The sequence below is a fragment of the Fusarium fujikuroi genome, chromosome FFUJ_chr03, assembly GCF_900079805.1.
Source record: "Fusarium fujikuroi IMI 58289 draft genome, chromosome FFUJ_chr03".
Taxonomy (NCBI): Eukaryota; Fungi; Ascomycota; class Sordariomycetes; order Hypocreales; family Nectriaceae; genus Fusarium; species Fusarium fujikuroi.
Window position 1 is genome coordinate 1,427,338 of NC_036624.1, and position 19,863 is coordinate 1,447,200.

The following is a 19,863-nucleotide window of genomic DNA, read 5'->3' on the forward strand; positions in this document are numbered from 1 at the left end:
GCGGTGGGGGTGACACGGAGGCTCCGAAGTGTGGCGCCGGAAGCGGCTCGGCGCAGGAGTTGTTGGCTTGAAGAGGGAAAACGGAGATGTTCCCAATGAGAGAGCTAGGTAGGTATCTTAGCATCACAAATTATCAATAACCTATGGAATAAGAGTCAGCGACACGAATGTCAGGCTTGACATGCCTGTAGGCATCCAGTGAGCGAGGACACGTGGGATTCTCGTTAGTTTGAGCAATGCAAACATGCCAGATGCCTCATATCTATGTAGCAATGATCGCATGCCACCGTTAGCTATGATGCTTGCAATAGCCGCGTACAGAATTGGTTTCGGTGTTAGTTATTGTGCATCGAGTCGATACTCTTTGAAAGATTTCTTGTGACTGATGTAGGGTAAGTTGATCGACCACAATTGCTTTATCTACAAACCAAAGGATATATCGATATTGAGGTAGTGCTTTATTGAAGAACAATCTCGATGTAAATCAACTATCTATTAAAATCCTGCCAGTACAAAGGGAATCAATGAGTTATGCAATGCGCGCGCTATGATGGGTATCGAATGAAAGCAATTAAAACGAGAACCGACAATCTCACAGTTCGTCGAAAACACGAAGCTCCTCCTCTGCATGCGTATGCACCTGCTTCCTCTTCGAATATGGAATGCCACTCTTCTCAGGTCTTCGGAGAGACAATGATGGATGTGCCGCTCCCTTATGCGACTGGATGATAGACTCTGCAACATGAGGTGTGCTCGAGTTATCACTACCCAAGAGGGAACTATGTCTTGAGACATACTGAGCACCGAAGAACAGAACCACCACTGCAAGGAACACAACCGTGATGCATATGATGATAGCTCTCAACCTCAACCGTGTCTTGTCCTGGGACTCCTTGTCTAGACGCTCCCAGAGCTCAACTTGCTCTCGGACAATATCGACTCGATCGCTGAGAGCGCGGATCCTTGCGCGGCCATCTTGGACACGGGTCGTGAGTGATTCGATGTTCTCCTGGTGCTCCTTGAACTGGCCCATTGCTGCAATCTGCGATGTGATATCGTTTTCAATTTCACAAGCGTCCTTCTCAAAATTTCGATGGATGCTCTGAGACTCCTCCGCCAACTCTTTCAAGGCGGAAACAGTCGACTGGAGCGTACTCATCTTCTCAAGAACCGCATAGTATGTCTCGTCAAGTCGCCGGGCTGTGGACGTAGAGAAGGATCCAAGCTCGACCAGGGATTGCTTCAGGCCCCTATGAATGCGTCAGCTATGTAGCACCAGAAAAGGATATTTGCAGCATCTTACTCGACCTGAGAGGACGTTTTAGCCTGATCTTCCAATATCTTCTCCTTGGTCTTGGGTTCCGGCGGAGCAAGGACGATAAGAGCTCTGTTCTCCTCCTCTCGCGAAAGCATCAAGCTTGGCCTCCGACTCTGGTCGGGGCTCATGTACGGCGTGACGCCTTCCGAGCGTGTCATGATGTCTATTGATGCTCTGCCTTGATATTGTGGGTTCGCAGATACGGGATGTGAGATTGAGATGTGGTGCGGATGCACGGCGCGGTCCTCATTATATCGATCGCGTTCTTTCTTCTCTCGACGGCTGAGCTTCACGGGCGACGCGAGCTCGGTGATGGATCGTTTCAACTGATGTCGGCTGCTGGAACGAACACTGGAGACCGAGTTTGTAGAGTCTCGGGGACTCGTAAAGCCTGCTGAGGCCATGGCGTGAGCGGTATTTCCCCGTTGGTAGTGTGGCTGATCCCGATTCGTCCTGCCTGCAGCTATAGTGACCGTACTGTAGGTCGTGAGAAAAACTCTATGCCTGGACCCTGTGACGCATGAATGGGTGGGTTACCCAAAAGAGGGTTTGGAGCAGTAGAATTCCAGGTTTGTTGCGTGGTTGCATCAGGCGATCGTCGAATGGTCAACTTCGGGTGTGGTTTAGTGGACCCCTGCAAACCGGCAGTTTCACATGTCACTTGAATTGTAGATGCATACAAGATCGAAACATCTCCACATGAGATGCAGATAGTATCCGAATACGTTTTCAATAGTATCATATGCTGGTAGAGGTATATAGTCTTCCTTTCGAAATATTGAAAACAGCTCGAATGTCATGACATGTGCCATCGGTTGGTCAAGCTCAGAATGGTGTCATAGTCACCACGATATCCACAATGGCGGTCTTCAACTAAGACCAAGATCCCCAAAGAAACCAGTAGATGGATGGCTAGGATGGGTCTACTAGAAGATTCACGCATGTTGCTTTCGTCAACTTGGAATTTTAGATCTGTGGACCTCATGTCATTGCGCTCCCCTGAAACTTTTTAGTTGGCTCTCCTACAACAAAAGAATCTCAGCTAGAGCTCGACTCAGTCCCGAACCAGCCGATCTATGAATTCATGATGAATATGATTTTTTGGAATCTTTAATCACATGAAGACGAATAACCACTCGATGGTCAGAGAACTCGTTAACTGATCTGCCAAGATTTGATCGCATATTCCAACGCCCAGGTATATTGTGCTGCTCCCGTATTGTCTAACCTAATCTTTCCATTTCAAGTTGTAGTCTGAGGTATACCGCATCGTAAATCATAGTGCTGTCGATGTATGTCTGCTCCAATCAAATTTCAACCACCAAAGCCTTCCCAAGATCATGAGTTGATTAGCTTGTTTCGCTTCTCCTTGCGCTTTAGTCGCTCGACTCGCTTCTTGTGCATCTTCTCGGCCATCTTCTCGTATCGCTCAGCCTCCTCCCTCTTTGCTCGCTTCTCCTTAATGGCTGCAATCTTGCGCTGTTTCTTAATTTAGATCATGTTTCGTCTAATGTGAGGAGAATCTGGGCCTACCTGGCGCTCCTGTTCCTTCTCGTCCTTCATCTCCTTCTCCTTGGCCTTGACTTGCGCCATGAGAGCTCGCTCTTGCGTTCGCTTCTCATATGACTTCAGTCCAGCGGTAGGTCGGAACGCCTTTTTGGGGGCATGCCATTGCTTGCCTACGGAACAGTTAGCTTGGTGAATCCATATACAACCCATGCTGGGGGTTGATGTTACCATTCTTGCGCATGCCGAGAGTCTTTTCCGCCGCAGGAGCGGGATTCAAGTTTGTTTTCTCCGTATCAGACATACTGTTGCTGTGTATCTGTCTTTGATACCGAGGCGTGTCGTTTGAGCGATCTTGCGCTTCACCAATTTTTCTGCCAGTCAAAAAATGTTGCAGCGGGGCACTATCCTAGAGGCGGTGAGGATCACGATAAAACTGTGGCTGTGCGCCCCCACATCTGGTCCAGAACTGTGGCTCAAATCAAGGGTCCAGGGACCTCCCCACACTTTAATTCAGGGGCAGATAAGGGGGCGATCTTGTCACGTCGCTTGGTGCTTTTGTTTCACGATCGGAAGACTTCTGGCCCCTACAGATGAAATCCTGATAATAATCAAAGGTTGAACTGGCCTCGGTTCGGTTATTCTTTGCTCCATTCAATAGTTCGTCCGTCTGGCTTTTTTCGGCGCTGACGAGTCTTCCAATAATGTGCCATCCCGTCCCTGCTTAACTGTCAGTCGAGGGAGAATCTACGCTATTGGCTACGTCTTTCAGCTGTGAACTTGTAAGCCTCAGATCCAGTAAGCGGAGCAAAAAGACCCGAGACCTTCAAGGAAAGGGCTAATAATACCAATCAAATCTTCTAAACCTTATACTCTGTGGTCACCCAAGTATTTTTGTCACGCAGGATCGTGGTCTTGGGTTTTCTTACCTCACCTAGCCAGCCAAGGTTTACAAGGATTTCTAGTTTGCAGTTTCTCGCAGGTGGCTTTGACTTCGATGCATGGAAGCTAACCGTTAAGATGCTGATCAAGTGATGTGATTGGAGCAGGGGTAATGAATGACTGTTCGTATTGCCAGCTGCATGTCCGTTTACGTTCATGTCAGGCATCTGTCTGTATGAAAGGGGGGCCAACCGTATGAGTATGCATCAAGGGAGATGGCCTCGGCCAAACCATGAGCCTATTACTGTCCAAAAGCATGTTGTTGACGTACGCACTCCAATGGTGCTTACTATGTAATTAGATTAATTAACAGTATTGCAAATGCATGCGTGTAATTGCCGTGCATTATTAGATTACAGAGACATTTCCGAAAGGCAGAGATATTACAATGTGGAGTCTTGTGAGAGACATTTCGAAGGAAGCGTCCATCATAAGGCTACAACTGAGAACATGCTGTGAGAGAGTATGGATGAACACCTATATTGACGCGAGGATTAATCGGGCTCATCGTAATCAGCATCCATGACACTACAATGTCATAGTGGGACACGACTGATGCGGGTTAGAAGCCAGATTAGGCCATGTTCCTTCGGTATCGTGGCCGAATCCTACATAAATGACATCCCGTCTATCATGAGCCCAGAGCCAAGGCCACGAAATGACGATGAACCATCGCGTGCTAAGTTCGGGTATTTCTCAACCCCATTGAAAACACGGTAGATATTTTTGGGAATCTGTCCTGTCCTGTCCGAGGCCTCCTTCACCGCAACGCAGGGAGATGGATCTCATGACGGAATGAAGAGGAAATCGTAATTAGCTGGGCAAATTGGCTTATTACCGTTGCAGATAATAATAGGAATGCCGCCCGTGTCGAGCGGGATAACATAGCTTCCTCGTTGAGATGTTGGCGAGATTGCTTATGCATATAAGAAAGCCTTCATTTCATCGCGATGCGCCTGAGGGAGGTTATTCGTGGATGAGCTGAACGGTGGCAGGCTGACCTGAGATGGGATTTGCCAGCCTCTTTTTTCTTCTCGACCGTGATATTGGCCGATTATGAGTGCACGGTGGAGCAAAACGGGGGAATTCGAAGGCTCGAAAGAGGGAGAATCCTTGTATAGTGGCTTAGCTGGTGGACCTGGCTCCATGAGAGAGTCTGTCCGTGAACCCCCAGGTCTGGGCAAGACACGAGGGATGAAAGAGAGACATGAGGAGTCAATGTTACAAGGTGCCAAAACTGACCCTTGGCAGGCACCGTATGCATGCAGGTTTGTAGAGCTTGTAGAGCTGTGATATCATGCAATTGCTTTGTTTGCCAACACACAATTGTCACGACAACCATCGATCAACAGATGCAACTTGTGTTTTGCTTAAATTGTTCCGCCATGCTTAATTTAGGCGTTGTCGAGTCTTTGAACACCGTCCCGTCTTGTTTATACCGAGTTCGGCCATATTTCCGATGCGCCAAGTACCTTGAGATCATTTTAGTCTGTGCATGATTTGGCGGTGTCGTCGGATATTGGTGTAGATCTGACGTTAAATATGATTATCAGGCAGGCCAGGATAACCTTTGTTGGGGAAGCAGTGTATAAGCGCGTAGAGCAATAGATTGTCAATGCAGTTCAATTCGAGATCAAAATTGTTGCCATTGTTACACGGGAGGGGCGCCTGTCATTTCAAGCTCGGTAACTGTCAACACCCGGATTGAGTTTGTTGAAACAAACCATCCATGATAGAGACAGCTCCATGATCAACCCGTCGGCTTGTCTGACGTGCTGTGAATTTAGAAAAGCCATTAATTAGACAGTAAATCAAAGCAAAAGCCAATCAGGATGCAGTCTGATACCGTTGCCTTGGTGAACTTCCCGTCCCAGATGAACAAGGCAAAGTGCTTTTTGTACAAATGTCCCTGCACGCACAGATGGGCAGCAGCCTCAGCCTCAACCGCATCCGTCATCAGCTGCCACATCTTTCAAGGTCTCAATCAAGGAATGACTTTCAGGTACGGACGGGTATCAGTGTGGGAATAGACAAGGGGGATTAAGGCTGTTCCTGGCCCCGTGCGTAGCGAGGATAGCGTTAAGCTGGGACTATAACCAAGATCAAGGCTTTCCACTGACCGAGATGTCAGTATGATGAGAAAATGTAAATAGCAAAACAAGTAACTGGTGATACGCTCGGCAAACAGCTTTCCCGTTGAGATACAATGGGTCAGTCGACTGACCCCCATCTGTCAAGATCTAAAATCGGAACTCTTTGGCCTGTAAACCAGAGCGCTCGGACGAGGGCAGTACGTAATCTTCAAGGGCTCCTGGCAACCCTGTTGATAGATCACAACCTAACTAACTTGATAAGTCCTGGGGTTATTGTTCTGATGAATCGGTTTGTTGTGGTCGTGTTCTCGACCTCGTAATCTCTGACCTGGTCAGGCCGATGGGCCAGGTGGCCTGCCAGCTCACCCTGGACAGATCTCAGGTCAACCAACGGGGGAAGAAGGAAAAAGCAACGGATAAGAACTCAATAAAACCCGCAAATGCAAAATACCTAACACAACACAGCACAACACAACAGATATGCGCTCCGCCATACTGTATACAGCATCGTATTGTATCTTTCTGGGCTCTTGTGGCGCATAGCAGTTGACGACTGGTTCTAGCCCCGATTCATCATGCAAGCCATGTCTCGTCTGTACGATAGTTTACACGGTTGGTGTGAATTAGTGAGGTTGAGAGTAGATAGATATACATAAGCCTGCTTTGTTTCTGACAAGGCGTGTTGGCGGCGGATGGCTCGGCACTATCACATAGGAATATGAATTCATGATTGTTGCATGCGGAAACTATCGTGTCGTTTGAACTCCCTACCTTAACTTTAGTTGTTGTGGTGTTTCAATGGAAGGTACCGTTGATCTAGGTCCCGCCCTTTCTTGAGATCGATCTGTTCGTTGGTGGCTGCCTACTACAACAGCCTCCTGGTCTCTCAGTGGATATGATTGGCCTCTGACTTACACCAGATCAAGGTACAGCTGTGTATGGGTTGCAGAGAAATCACCGAAAACTTTGTACAGCGACACAAATGCAAAATCAATCATGCATCTTACGATAATTTCTAGGCGAAGGCTGCGCCAGAAACTTTTGTTCAAGACAAATCGTCGAATCCTCTGGCCGTGAAGCTTTCCCGCTCATGTATCACCGACCTCTTGGACCGGTACAGACGTTCCGCCAGGCCGTCGATAAGAGAGACCTGCTGATTGAAGCTAACTCGGGCCCATGAATTGTATTCTCAAAGTGGCCAGCCGGTTATCATCCGAATCCTGACCTGCAGCTGCCCGCTGACCACCAAACGGTAGCAATGCTTATTGCAACTCAGCCGGTCGCTAATCGACTGGGATCTCTTCCTGTTCGCAGCGTTTGATGGTGTGAACAACTTCTAGCTAGCTTCTTTTCAGAGTTTGGCAAATGTCTGAAGAAACGACTTTCGTGATAGTTATCTATGATGCCTCGCCAAGGCCATCGATACTTGATTTTCATGCGCAACCGCCAAGGCCGTTAGATTGTCGCGGCCATTGAGCAAGACATCGTGCCGCCCGCTGTAACCGTTACTCATCCCTTGACCTCCACTTTGGTGTTCGCCTCCCCCGCTCTCAAACCTGGAGGCCATCCTGGTAAAGGCGCTTGGTGAGTTTGGGCATGGGAGGATTGAAGATCATCGATATGGAGCATCGGGAATAATTGCCAACAGAGAGTCGAGTCTCTCTCACACGATGGAGTTGTCCTTCCAACATGAATTAGGTTCAACGCTTGATGTCACTTGCTCAAGATTGCTCCGTTGCATCTTCCTCCATCTGCCGTGGGCTTGCAGCGCTTTTGTCTGCATGCACAAGTGCAACTTAGGTGCAGGTACACGGCGCGCACTGAGGGTGACATGGGCAGGGTTGTTAAGTGGCCCCTGACAGAAACAGCAGACGAATAACAGAGGCCTGCAGCGCCCAACAGAGCAGCAGGAACCACCTCGAGAGCGTTCGCAGTGCCGCGAACGAACAAGGAGCCAGGGGATACTTTGTAGTTGACCTACGAGGTCACAGTGCAGATGTGGACTTGGAGTCTCACGTACCGATATTGACAGTACCTGTTATGAGATGGTGACCGCCATGAAAGTGCACCACTGCAGTTGATGAAGATCAATATCCATGATGGTAATGCTGTCCTGTTTCAGTAAGATTGGGCGAGGAGCAGAAGGGTTTGTTCATGGCTTATAGCGCAATAAAAAGATTATGCTCTTGTCAGATTGTCATGAATAGCAGAGATAGATTAATTGATATTTGACAGCATAAGATGGCATATCCGAAAATTATTATCGTCCAGTCAAGACAATAACAAGAAGAATGACCGCTTGGTGCAATTTGCCTCAAGGACAACACAGTGCGGGTCAGGTTTTGGCGTGGATGAAAAAGAAAAGCTCCACCACCAAGCGGAGTCGAGGAGGCCCGGCCGCCCCTGGAGAGGCAGAATTCATGAAGGGAAAGAAACCCAGGTCTAGCGAAGGGGTGCCTGGGTGCTTACCGCTGCCGCCTTGGAAGAATGAAAGTCAGAACAAACGACAAACGCAAGGACTGTCTATATGTGTTTTTGATAAGACTCCCTTGGACATGTATGCCCAGATATTCTCCACGTTTTAGTACAGTAGGTGTTTTCACAATGCATCAGACTGCACACATGTTACCAAAAAGTAGCATAGTTGATCACACACAATCCCTTTTGGGTTCCCTCGGCTTCTTGATCGGGTCACCCTAACACCGAGTCGATTCATGAACCGCCTTCCACTGGCATCCACTCGATCCAATCTTGGCAGCCAACACGGGCAGCTGGAGTCCCCGAGAGAGGTGGCGCCCCTTGGCCATGTCGTGTCTCTCTCGAGTGTGGACTGTGGATGCCAGGGCGGATTGTCCAGGACCACGCCAGCAAGCCAGGTACCTGGACTAAGAACTAAGGGACTAGGGATTAGGGATCATGAACTACCAAGACTAGGGGGCCTACCTTTGGGCCTGGGGCCTGGCCAAAGTTGGAAGGAAGCGCAGAGGTACTAGAGATGCATGTCCTCCCTGGCCATTTCCGGCCGTCCATTCGCAGTCGTGTTGGTTGCAGCGGTACCTGCCCATACGTACCCCCATCACAGTTGGCAGTGGGGACCCCTTGCACTTGCATACACTTGCGCTTGCTGGGCGTGGCTGAACACAAGTGCATTTGGCTTTACCTCTTTCCCTCTGGCCTACCTTTTATCACGAAATCGCGTTTTATCCCCCCCCTCCCCCGTCCCGTCCCGTCCTCTCTTCTTCATCTCTCCGGCCGCACCTCAAATCGAAAACGCCGCCTTTGCGAGCGAAGATTTTCTTTCTTCCTCCTCCCGACCTCTTCTTTCTTGGTGCGATTCCAGTTGCTCTCTTGTTTTTGTAGAGTTGCGCTGGTCTTGGCCGTCCACTCCTTTTCTTTACATACCATAGTTTTAACATCCACCATTCGAGTTGTTCGTCCAGCCAATTTTCCGCGATTCATCTCGACGACTTCCAAGCCTGTTGCTGCCGTGTTATCTGGTCCGTTGCCCCAGTACGACTTGCTCGCCATTATTTGTAGCAATATTGTTTTCTCGAGGCCAACACTCGTTGCCTTTTTTGCGTGCTCAATCTCAATATCAAGATCTATACTGATCGATGCTTGTGACGCCTCAGACGCGACTCTCTTCGAAAGCGCCAACACCATTGTTATACAATTGCTCGAACCGAATAATTAAGCGAGCCCGGCGGTTCTGGAACGGTTGCCTTGCTTGTCCTATGAACCTTTAATTCACACATTGTTGTCCATCACTTCGTTGCCGCTGCGCGGCTGAGGAGAAGATGGCAACCGCATTTGGCCCCGAGCGGCTAACCCGTCCAACTCCCGGCCCAGCGTTCGATAGCCCTTCCGATCGATTCGCTTCCTCAATGAACTCATTTGCTGGCCCCCATTCGGTTGAATCACAGGCTCAGCTCGATGAGCCGCCGCCAAACCCTCCATTCGTCTTTCCAGCCAAACCGCCAGCCCCGGCGTCCGCGCCCTCTTCCTTCTCGCGGGCGACCGGACGTCGTCCAATGTCGGCCATTGAGACTCCCAACTTTAGCTTTGGGTTTTCTGCTGAAAATGCAGACGGACAGTCTCGTTCGGCATTGCCTGACTTTAGTTTCAACCCTGGTGCTCTACTTTCGCCAGACCGCGAGAACAATTTTCTCCTGACCCCTCCAATTTCGCCTCATTCTCCCAGAAACATTGCTTCATCACAGCGACCTGGCGGCCATGGACATCGAAGAGGTGGGAGTGAATTTGTTGGGGGACGGATCCGCGAGGGCAACTCGATCGCCATCATGAGCACTAGTCCTACCAAGTCAGAGAGTGGACTCGTAACACCGACATTTCAACCACCAAGAAGAGGCCATCGACGAGGGATTTCAGGCGCTATCTCAACAAATGACTTACCAATTCTCCAGCCTCCCGTCTTTGATGCCGCTGGTCGAGGAAACAGTGCACCGACTAGCCCTACCACCTTCGGCCAGCCTAGTAACCAGCCATCTCTACCTCTAGATGAGAAGGTTGTACCTGAGCCTGAATCTGTTCCTGAACCCGAGGCGCCAAAGGAAACTGAGAAGCTTGTTTCAGTCCCTCCACCGAGCGAGAGCCCCAAGCAACCCAAGGCTCGTGTCGGCTTCTCTGACACGCTTGAGTTTATCCCACGACCCTTGTCCCTAGTCTCTAATGAGACTTCCAGTACCGTAACAGCGCGACCTGGGCACTCTGTATCTGGCAGCATATCGTCAATTGTTTCAGCTGCATCTCATAACGGCCGTGATAGTCCTTCGCCATTATCTCAAACATCAACTCGCGAAATTTCAGATTCGAGGCCAAGCACTGCAGGCGCTATTCTCGAGCGTACTCCTGATCAAGCTAACACGCCATCTTCACCAAAACGTCGAAATTCGATTCCGACATTACTCAATTTTGCTGAGGCTCCCAAAGCGGAAGATCCTGAACCAAGTCCGACAAGGAAGCGCTGGTCATTTTTCGTTCGAGACTCATCAACTGGAAATACATCACCTGGCAAGAGACCACAGAGCGCCGGGTCAATTGATCTGTTAACAAAGGCATTGCCCGTGACTGGACACGGAGTTGATCCAGTTGGCCAAAATGCTGAAAACGCCACCGTCAAGAGTAAGAGCAGCAAAAAGAGTAAGAAGAAGAAGAAGAAGAAGAAGGTGAAAGGCTGGGCTGGGGCTATATTGCCACGAAAGCCTAAATCTCACAGCAAGCGATCAAAATCTGAAGGCGGCCGACCTCCAACTCCTCCAGCCCCTAGAGTCGCTCCATATGAAGGCGAGGATGCCATGTATGGAGAGCCTGAATTGTTGGAAATTTCGACACCAACTCTCACAGTCACCGAATCCCCCGACATCCCTCAAGATGAAGCACCGAAGCGATCAGCAGATGAATCATCATATCCTATGATCGACCTCGATGCAGCTCTCGGCCCGTTCAACACTCCTCTACCACTCAATCCAGAGTGGGAGGCAGCGCAACGAGCTGCTGGCGGTGCCGGTAAGCGGCGACTCCATAGTGCTCAAGGCATGAAGGGCTTTAGTGGTCCTGGTATGCATTATCATCGTCGAGCAGAATCTGCTCCCGATCTACCTCCATTTGATCCAGGCCGTGCTGGCATGCACCGCTACAACAGTAGTTCAACAATGGCCGATGTTTTCGAAGAAGATGAAGAGGATGACGACGACAACGCCAGATCTGGGACAACAGATGACTCTTCTGAAGAAGAGACTGACTCTGACAGTGATGCTACACCTCCAGCTGCTGTTACAAGAGATCCCTTACGTGACTCGCAAGACAAGCTTTCAATACACAGCTCAAGTCAACCGAACCAGGCCATGAGACGAACCACCTCCAGCCTGAGTGACAAGGATCAAATATCTGCGACTACGGTGCGGGGTGAGCGCTCGAGGTCATCTTTACACGAAAGCGTTATCGCCGAGGAGATGCCAAGTGTGATTTTTCGATCCCCTTTCATGCCTGCTGAGCGAACCGAGGCTACTGATTCTACCCCTTCTTCATTGAGAAGGTTCTCAGGCACCAAGGATCTGTCACCTGGTGAAGTCAGCCCCTTGCATCTTCCTGCACCAGCCAATGTTCCGAACAGCCCTTATGCTATGAGCTACTCGTCTTCTTTCCCGTCTCCTCGGTCTCCTATGTCCGTTGAGGTCCAGCGAATCTCAACCGCTCCCTCATCAGTTACCGACGAGAACAACTTTCGGTCTCTGCTTTTGATGGGAGAGCCTGGACCCGAGGTTCGAGTTTCGGTGGATTATGATATCCCGTCATTGACATCTAGCAACTCTACAATGACGAGGGAAAGCATGTTCCTGCCCAGCCAGCGTCAATCCCAGCCCGCTCTCCGAGAACCTCGACCAGTTTCGGTTTCCTCTGCTGCTTTCGGACGACGTCGATCGAGTCTTGCCAGCCTCAGCCGTCTCATCAGTAGCTCGCATGGTGAACGGAGCAAGCTCTCAATGGAGGTCACACTGGACAACGACGAGAACCACAAGAAAGCAAAGAGTAGCAGAACGAAGAAACTGGGTCGAATGATGCAGTTTTGGAAGCCCGCTAAGGAGAAAGAGGGGGAGGCGAAGTAATGATTGAGATGTGCGACTTGAAGAAACTCTACAGCGTTGGCGTTCTATGACTGCCGTTGCAATTGCACGGTGCATGTACAATATTCTTTATGGCATCCCACAACCGAGAAGCTTTACTCGGCAGCCTTATTAAGTCGACTCTATTTGGGGCCACTGCATGGAGTAATGGCCATATGAACATTATTGGTCAAGAAGCAAGGCATCAACCGAACTGGTACGGGCCTTGGATCGATGGAAACCCAAGTATTTTAGTTTAAGGAACGGAATGGGGCGCAGAGGTTAATGATTGCATGAATAGCATTGGTATCTGGCATTGCCTCTGGTACCTGACTCCCAGGTCGACAGGGCCGATGGTTGAGTCAGATACTTGGGTAGCTTTGACTCCTCAGGGAGTTGGACAACCCAAATGTGGCATCTATGCCGCTGTCAATATGAGATCTAACTAGGTATTTTGCGGAGGCGGCTGGTAAATGCACAGAACTAGTAATGAACATAGTGCTGAAATGACTCTGAGCTTGAATTTTACGACGACGTGAGTGAGGTATGCCTCGTAACCCTATTCCTGACATGATGAATGTTGGGTCTGTTTCGGGACAAGGATGATATTGTAGAGGTTGGGAAGAAGGTGATCACATTCTCCAGACAGGTACAGAGCCAAATAGTCAGGGGTCATTAAGTCGTGAGATGTATTCAAGAATGCTACCTTGCAGTCTCTATGTACAAGCAACAGTAATGGCGATGAGGGCACAATAATCCTCCCAAGTAAATCCCTACCATTCCATTCCGTTCCGTTCCGTTCCTGAAACGCCTCAAGCAAAGCCAATTGCGTGCGTCTCGTCAGTCAAAAAAGGTAGTGTCAAAAAGTCCGAAGCAAAGACGCCATCTCGCTGAAGTAACATCACATCCACTTCTTGGCCATATCAGCAAAACCGCCCCAAGTATCGCCACCACCGCCGCCACCGCTGTAGGAGTGCGTGTCGCGCTCTACGCGAACAGCGCTGTTGCCGCCGAAACCGCTGGCCATGCGGACAGCTTCGCCTACGAGGCCGGAGGAGTCGCCGGTGGCAGCCTTGGAGGCGACACCGAGCATGCGCTCAATGGCTGGTGGGATACGGAGGCCGAAGCGGGCAAGAAGGGCAGTCAGAGCTCCGCCCGTGATGAGGGGCATGATAACGACGAAGAAAACCTTCCATGGGTGGCGCTTAGCCCAGTGGACGAGGTCGCGGAGGAGACGTTTGAGTTGCTTGTATGTCTTCTGGACGAAGCCTTGACGTGGGGAGCGCTTGTAGTAAGACGAGCGACCTAGGTAGTCAGCTAGTTAGCAACCTTTGGATTCCGAGGTATGAGGCTGGGAGGGGTAGAATTACTGTTTCCAAAGAAGCTGGAGCGGCTGTTGTTACCGCCAAGCCCAAAGAATGAAGAGCGCGAGGAATTGTGCTTGCCATAGCGATCTCCGCCAAAGAAGGAGTCTGCCATATCGGCGAAGCCACCACGACCACGCTCACGCTCACGGGAGCTAGAGCGGGAGCGGGATCGCGAACGGCGCTTCTTGTGAGAGCGAGAGGATTTGTGACGGCGAGATCTGCCTGAGAGGACGGAGGCACCGTCGTTCCAGTCGAGGAAGCCCATATTTTTTGAGGATTCTCGGTGGGAAGTTTTTGGTGGTGAGGTTTCAGAATGAGAGTGAGAGAGAGAGAGGGAGAAACCTCAGACTGTGCGCATTCGGGAAAGAAAAGGCGCTGTTGATTCAATTGGAGAATTGTGTCTTGTCGTTGATTGATCCTCACTTTGATTCTGAGGAAAATCAGGATCGGAACGAGGAGACTAAAGATGTGCGCTGCTGCGAACGAGATGCAAGTCAGAGCTGTATGTACTGTAAGAGTGAGGTACAGTAGTGTCAAGTCTCGGAGGGGCCACGGCGGGCACGCACGCACGGGACACACACGCGATGATCCTTCTTCACCGTAAATTCGAGTGGCTGGAGATACGATTCGCGCGTTTCAGGGGTCTCTTGTGGCTACTCCACCACTGTACAGTTGCAACCCCTGAGAGCTGGGAGTGTCGTCCAGTCCGAGTCTTTTCTTCTCGTTTTAGCTTGGAGCTTGGCTTTGTTGAGTTCTGATTCTCTGCTGTAGTCTGCGCATCTCGCGGCGAACTGGCCTGAACGGGACTGAACTGAACTGAGGAGAGACGTATGTAGAGAGGAGGGGCTGGAAGTGAAAACTGAAGATGCAGGGGGGTCCAGTGTTGATTGATGATCCTCCACAGTGAAATTGATGAACGATATGCGAGAGTCGCTTCGAGCAGCACGGTTCAGTATTGTTGACTTGCTCTATGAGGTGATGGAGGCTTAATTAGTTACCTATTTATTTGTGAATTCGCAAAAATGGTACAACCCTTGTGTATCCACTTGTCTTGTGTTACAGAGGCTGAGTAGAGAAATATCCTTGCATGATACATACATGAGCGAGCACACGCACGACTTTATACCAACAATAACAACATCTTGCTGTAACTGCAACTGTTACTGTTACAGCACAGCATATGCTTTGCCACGGAGGACCACTTATGTAAAAATCAGCAGACGGTGAAGCCCGAGGCTACAGCAATTCAACAGTTCGCGTATTCTACAGCACAACCTAACTCGCTACACATCTTTAGCGAGGGCCCGACTTACATGGATGATGTCCGCTGCCAACTCAAACATGCTCAACCTCGTTGTTCTATTCAGAATTTTCACAAACTGACTCACAAATGTCGAATACTCGATCAACCGTTAGACACGTTGAAGTGACCCGTAGGGCTGAAAAGCCAAAATGGAGACCTCGCGTGCCGTCCCGCTGTGGCCCACGTACGTTTGAGAGCCCGAGTGCGCGATCGTGGGAAAAAATTCCCGTCCCCGTGCTGAGAGAGGAACCCTTACACCGCCAATGCTTATATCGTGAGTTTAAAGTGTTTCCATGTCTTTATCTGGCCTGATAGTAGTGATGATTCAAGGCAGTATTTATTTGTTCAAGTAAAAATTGCATGCTTAGGTATTGCTACGGCCCTTATAGACCTCCTTTATCACCTCAAAGTACTCTGCAAACTCATCACTGATAAGTTTGCATGGCATCATTCTGTCGTTAACCTGAAGGGTCTGAAGCAATATAGGGGATGGGTGTCTTGGGTCCCTGCCTCAGCAAATCTAACGATTCGCATCCAGGCAAGTGCAACGATGACTTTCGTGTTGTATTCCTTCACTCTGAACCTCTCGTCTCGGTCCCATCTGGTGATAGCGTCTCGAATTCCAGTGCTTTTGCCTTGGCTACCTATCCCTTCCTTGTACTTGACGTACCTTAGTCGACGGGGGCCCTGCTGCCTGCCTTGTCTCTCCAGACAAGACGGAGCTCTTTGCCCTCTGACTCCCGTCAGAACTAAACTCGACACTCAGGTAGGCGGGTTTGTTGGCCAGCCGATTAATGTTACCTATCTTGCACGGTTGCTCCTCGCTCGCGCTTTGATGGAGTAATGGGAAGGTTGTCTTTGAGATATCCAGCTTCAAAGGATGTCTCTTTTAATGTCCTAGGGGCCAGCTGAGGAAGGGATATATATCTGAGTTTCATTTGAGTCCCAAAGTTGGAAAACTCGAGCGAAAAAAGAGGTTTGCAGTTCATGTGAAATCACTTGGTTATGGCCTTCGCATAAACACTTACCTGTTCAGCTGTCTAGAGCCACGTTCTAGAGTATTCTGGAGACTATGGCTGACGATATCCACAAGTAGGACCAGTTGGGTGAAATGACAAGTGTTGTCAGCTAATATTCAAGGGAAATGGCAGACATGGCACAACAGGAGATGCTAAATTTGATGCGGTCAAACTTGGGCCCTTTCAAAGATTGTATAGACATGAGGCGTGATCTGTATTATAGTCTTGAGTCTGATTGTCTACACGTAAACCTTGACTTGTGCTTATTTGAATGCCATCAATCGCCGAGCAGATGGCTGGAACTCTATTGAATAAAAAGGCCCCCATTGAAGACATGTGGAAGAGACAAGACCAAACTCGCTCCATCATAGCAGCTCTTATATGAACCCATGATGTGTAGATGATCCATCATACCAAAATAACCACTTTATGATGATTACCCCTTGAATGCCCACCAACGTCTCCGGTAGCGATCTAGGACTTGTCGTCTGAATATACCTTTTTCAAGGCATGTTTCGACAACCCAATGACGCCATCTGATCCCACGTCAAAGTCGGCTGGATTGATGAGCCCAGCTCTGCCTGCGACACGGAACACCTCGTTGTGGACGACACTCAGGTATCGACCAGCGACTCCCGGGGAGATGAACTGATGGGAGGAGGAAGGTAGAGATGGAAAACTCATGCCTCTATCCCAACTAAATGACAAAAAGACTTAGGTAACTTAGCATAAATTTAGGATAAGTTTAGAATATCTTTGCTAAGCTTAGGGTATTTTTATTAACTTTAGGATACCTTTAGGGTTCCTTTTGATGAGTTTATTTTGACCCCCTGTATCAAGGTCTGATTTTCTTGCTTCCCGAGTAGACTTCATGAGATGACATCAATGTGATCTCTATATGTACCCCCAGAGGCGGCAAACAGTAAGAGTTTAGAAGACTTATCTGCTGCCAAATAAACCAAAAATATCATATGAGTCACAGCTCTCACAGCTCATGTCCGAAGATATCTTCTTCTGAGAACTTTCCTAAAACTAATTTCTTCTATCCGTCGATGCCATCCTACTGTTGTCTCATTGCACGACAGGCCGGTGACAACGTCTCCGGTGACGGTCTAGGACTTTTCTTCTTCTGAATACACTTTTTCCAAGGCATGTTTCGACAGGGCAACGGCCCACATCTGATCGCACGTCGAAGTCGGCTAGGTTTGCCTGCGATACGGAACACCTCGTTGTGGACGACACTCATGTATCGGCCTGCGACGTCGGGGGGGGGATGTGCATATTTCCAAGCTGATCCGAGATACTGGTTTTATCCTTTTGGAGATTGGTCATACTGCTCCTCTTGCACCTTTCGCTTTAAAGATGCATAAGGAGTCGTGAGAACTAAGTTGGTTACTGCTTTCCCACAGTGGGGTTCCAACACCCGGATCTTGTCTTCAAGTTTCGAGATGATCTCTCCTTGAGAGACCGAGGATAACCCCTCAAGGTCGGCATCGCCATCTGATGACTCAGGCTTTTTGAGTCGTGAGAACCGAGCTGGACTCACTGCTATCCCACAGCAGGGATTCCAACACCCGGATCTTTTCTTCGAGTTTCGAGATGACCTCTCTTTGAGAGACCGAGGACGATTCCTCAAGGTCGGTATCGCCATCTGATGCATCTGATGACTCGGGCTTTTGAGTCGTGACACCTCCAATTGTGCTTGGTGAAGCAGGCTCAATGGGGGGATCAGCGTTGGTGGTTATCCCCTCTTGTGGTTCATGGGCCAGTGATGAGTTCTTGGTACTCTCCTCGGCTGCTTTCCAAACAGCGTCTGGAGACAGATGACCAGCGGTCAAATTAAGGGTTTCCATATGCACCTGGAGAGAGACTGGCTTTGGTGGCTATCAACTCTTCTGGCGCCACATGCTTTAACAACCAGGCATTGGAACCTTCTTCTGGGATGATTCTATGCAAGGGGTGTTTTGCGCAGCCAAAGCTATACTTGGCAGGAAGATGAGATGTTCAACCCAAGTTGTACATTGAGAGCCCCGACTTGGCCCCGGTATGAGTTGCGATCTGACTGGGTTCTAGCCTGGCTGGCCTTCATGTCTTCGCATTCGGACCTCATATCGTCTGGGGCAGGGATACAAGCTGGGTCATACTGCACATCTCATGATACATCAATTGGCGGGAAATCAATTAGTGATTGACCTCGGTTCAGAACACGGCGAGTGGCCTAGATAGAGGAGGTAAGGAAACCCAATAACCTAATCCTAAATGACAAAGACTTAGGTAAATTAGCATAAACTTAGGATAGCTTTTTCTGAGTTTAGGATACCTTTGCTAAGTTTAGGATATATTGGAAAACCAAGTGAGAAAATGTTTGAGTTAGTGAACATGGTGATGCCTACTTCCATTAGATCTTCTCTGTAAAGATGAAAAGTAAGTTGAGCTTACGTCTTGGGCAACCCACTTGTCTGTGAATCTGAACATACCGACAAGTAGATGCTGCATTTATCTGACACGCTTGTCTTTTTATGTCGTAAGATAGGATAAGAAGCGCCAGTTGTGAATTTCGATGTGCGTGCCTTTATTGAAAAGATTGTCCTTGAACTTTTCCGCTAGGTGCTTGAACACAAGTTTATTCCAAGGTGAGATAAAAGGCGCCAGTCGTGAATTTCGATGTGCATGCCTTTGTTTAAAAAATTGTCCTAGAAACACGGCGATGTGTAGAAACAGAGGTGCAAACAGCGGCGCGAAGGATGGCGACGGGACAACAGAGCTCGAAAGGTGATATGAAGGGAAACAATATGAAGGAAGGGAGGAGTGAAAGAACACCAACGATCTTCTCGGCGAAGCGATTGAATGTTGGGGCTTGGTAGTGGTGAACTTGAACTTTTCCGCTAGGTGCTTGAATACAAGTTTGTTCTAAGGAGGTGAGATAGAAGGCGCCAGTCGTGAATTTCGATGTGCGTGCCTTTGTTGAGAAGTAATCGCGACGATCGAGGACTTTATATGCGACAGCGATAGTGATAGATGATGAAGCGGGCTCTAAAAACAGACTATTAGAGATAGATAGTATTGACATCAGAAGGGAGGTGACATACCATAAGCCGAAGGTGATAAAAATCCTGTAGCCGAAGTGTATTGTTTCATACGCGAAGCTTCGTTTGGGGGCGTGTAACGACAGAGAACGGGGACAAAGCAACCGGTAATCACAGCCTTCAGAGTCGGCCGATGTCTTTCTGGATCTTGACATATCGCGGTGGAGGGACCAGCTTGCCTGTTTCCGGATCGATGTCACAATCATCCACCCGAGGGTGATGATCTACCGGGGCTCAGCTCGTACCACCAAAGGATTGCTGCTAGGCGAGTAGTCATCGCCTCCCAAGGGCATATCACAGTTGGCTATCGGCATCGATATAAGCAGGACACTTGGATTGCCTGCCGCCGCTTCACGGTAGGCTTGGCAACGGTGCTGAATTTCCAACAACCCATGGAGCGAGTTGCTTATATCGATCTGGACTCCGAGATTCTGGATGGCCACATCGTTGGTCTCGACGCTTGCATCAGTTGTGGTTTCAGTGAGCTAGGCACTTGGATTGCCTGCCGCCGCTTCACGGTAGGCTTGGCGGCGGTGCTGGATCTCGAATAACCCACAGAGCGGGTTGCTGATGTCAACCTGGACATGAAAGCTGTCAATGGCTAGA

General features: G+C 49.3%; 6 protein-coding genes; 1 reads left to right on the forward strand and 5 right to left on the reverse strand.

Annotated features, from left to right (window-relative positions):
- Positions 1–592: 592 nt before the first annotated feature.
- On the reverse strand, positions 593–1,722 carry FFUJ_02584 (uncharacterized protein; the record flags this gene model as incomplete). XM_023574332.1 has 2 exons in its annotated part: positions 593–1,250; positions 1,304–1,722. 2 exons carry the CDS (start codon positions 1,720–1,722, stop codon positions 593–595), a joined length of 1,077 nt encoding a protein of 358 aa, XP_023427707.1.
- A 934-nt stretch (positions 1,723–2,656) lies between these two features.
- FFUJ_02585 (probable protein CGRA (conserved fungal nucleolar protein)) lies at positions 2,657–3,128 on the reverse strand (the record flags this gene model as incomplete). XM_023574333.1 has 3 exons in its annotated part: positions 2,657–2,797; positions 2,852–2,997; positions 3,056–3,128. The coding sequence occupies 3 exons, from the start codon at positions 3,126–3,128 to the stop codon at positions 2,657–2,659; spliced, it is 360 nt and encodes a 119-aa protein (XP_023427708.1).
- Positions 3,129–9,656: 6,528 nt separating this feature from the next.
- FFUJ_02586 (uncharacterized protein) lies at positions 9,657–12,485 on the forward strand (the record flags this gene model as incomplete). The annotated part of the gene is made up of 1 exon (XM_023574334.1): positions 9,657–12,485. The coding sequence occupies one exon, from the start codon at positions 9,657–9,659 to the stop codon at positions 12,483–12,485; it is 2,829 nt and encodes a 942-aa protein (XP_023427709.1).
- Positions 12,486–13,383: 898 nt separating this feature from the next.
- On the reverse strand, positions 13,384–14,114 carry FFUJ_02587 (uncharacterized protein; the record flags this gene model as incomplete). XM_023574335.1 has 2 exons in its annotated part: positions 13,384–13,787; positions 13,853–14,114. The coding sequence occupies 2 exons, from the start codon at positions 14,112–14,114 to the stop codon at positions 13,384–13,386; spliced, it is 666 nt and encodes a 221-aa protein (XP_023427710.1).
- A 3,366-nt stretch (positions 14,115–17,480) lies between these two features.
- On the reverse strand, positions 17,481–18,024 carry FFUJ_02588 (uncharacterized protein; the record flags this gene model as incomplete). XM_023574336.1 has 2 exons in its annotated part: positions 17,481–17,671; positions 17,718–18,024. The coding sequence occupies 2 exons, from the start codon at positions 18,022–18,024 to the stop codon at positions 17,481–17,483; spliced, it is 498 nt and encodes a 165-aa protein (XP_023427711.1).
- An 827-nt stretch (positions 18,025–18,851) lies between these two features.
- FFUJ_02589 (uncharacterized protein) lies at positions 18,852–19,534 on the reverse strand (the record flags this gene model as incomplete). XM_023574337.1 has 3 exons in its annotated part: positions 18,852–19,204; positions 19,261–19,436; positions 19,503–19,534. 3 exons carry the CDS (start codon positions 19,532–19,534, stop codon positions 18,852–18,854), a joined length of 561 nt encoding a protein of 186 aa, XP_023427712.1.
- Positions 19,535–19,863: the final 329 nt, after the last annotated feature.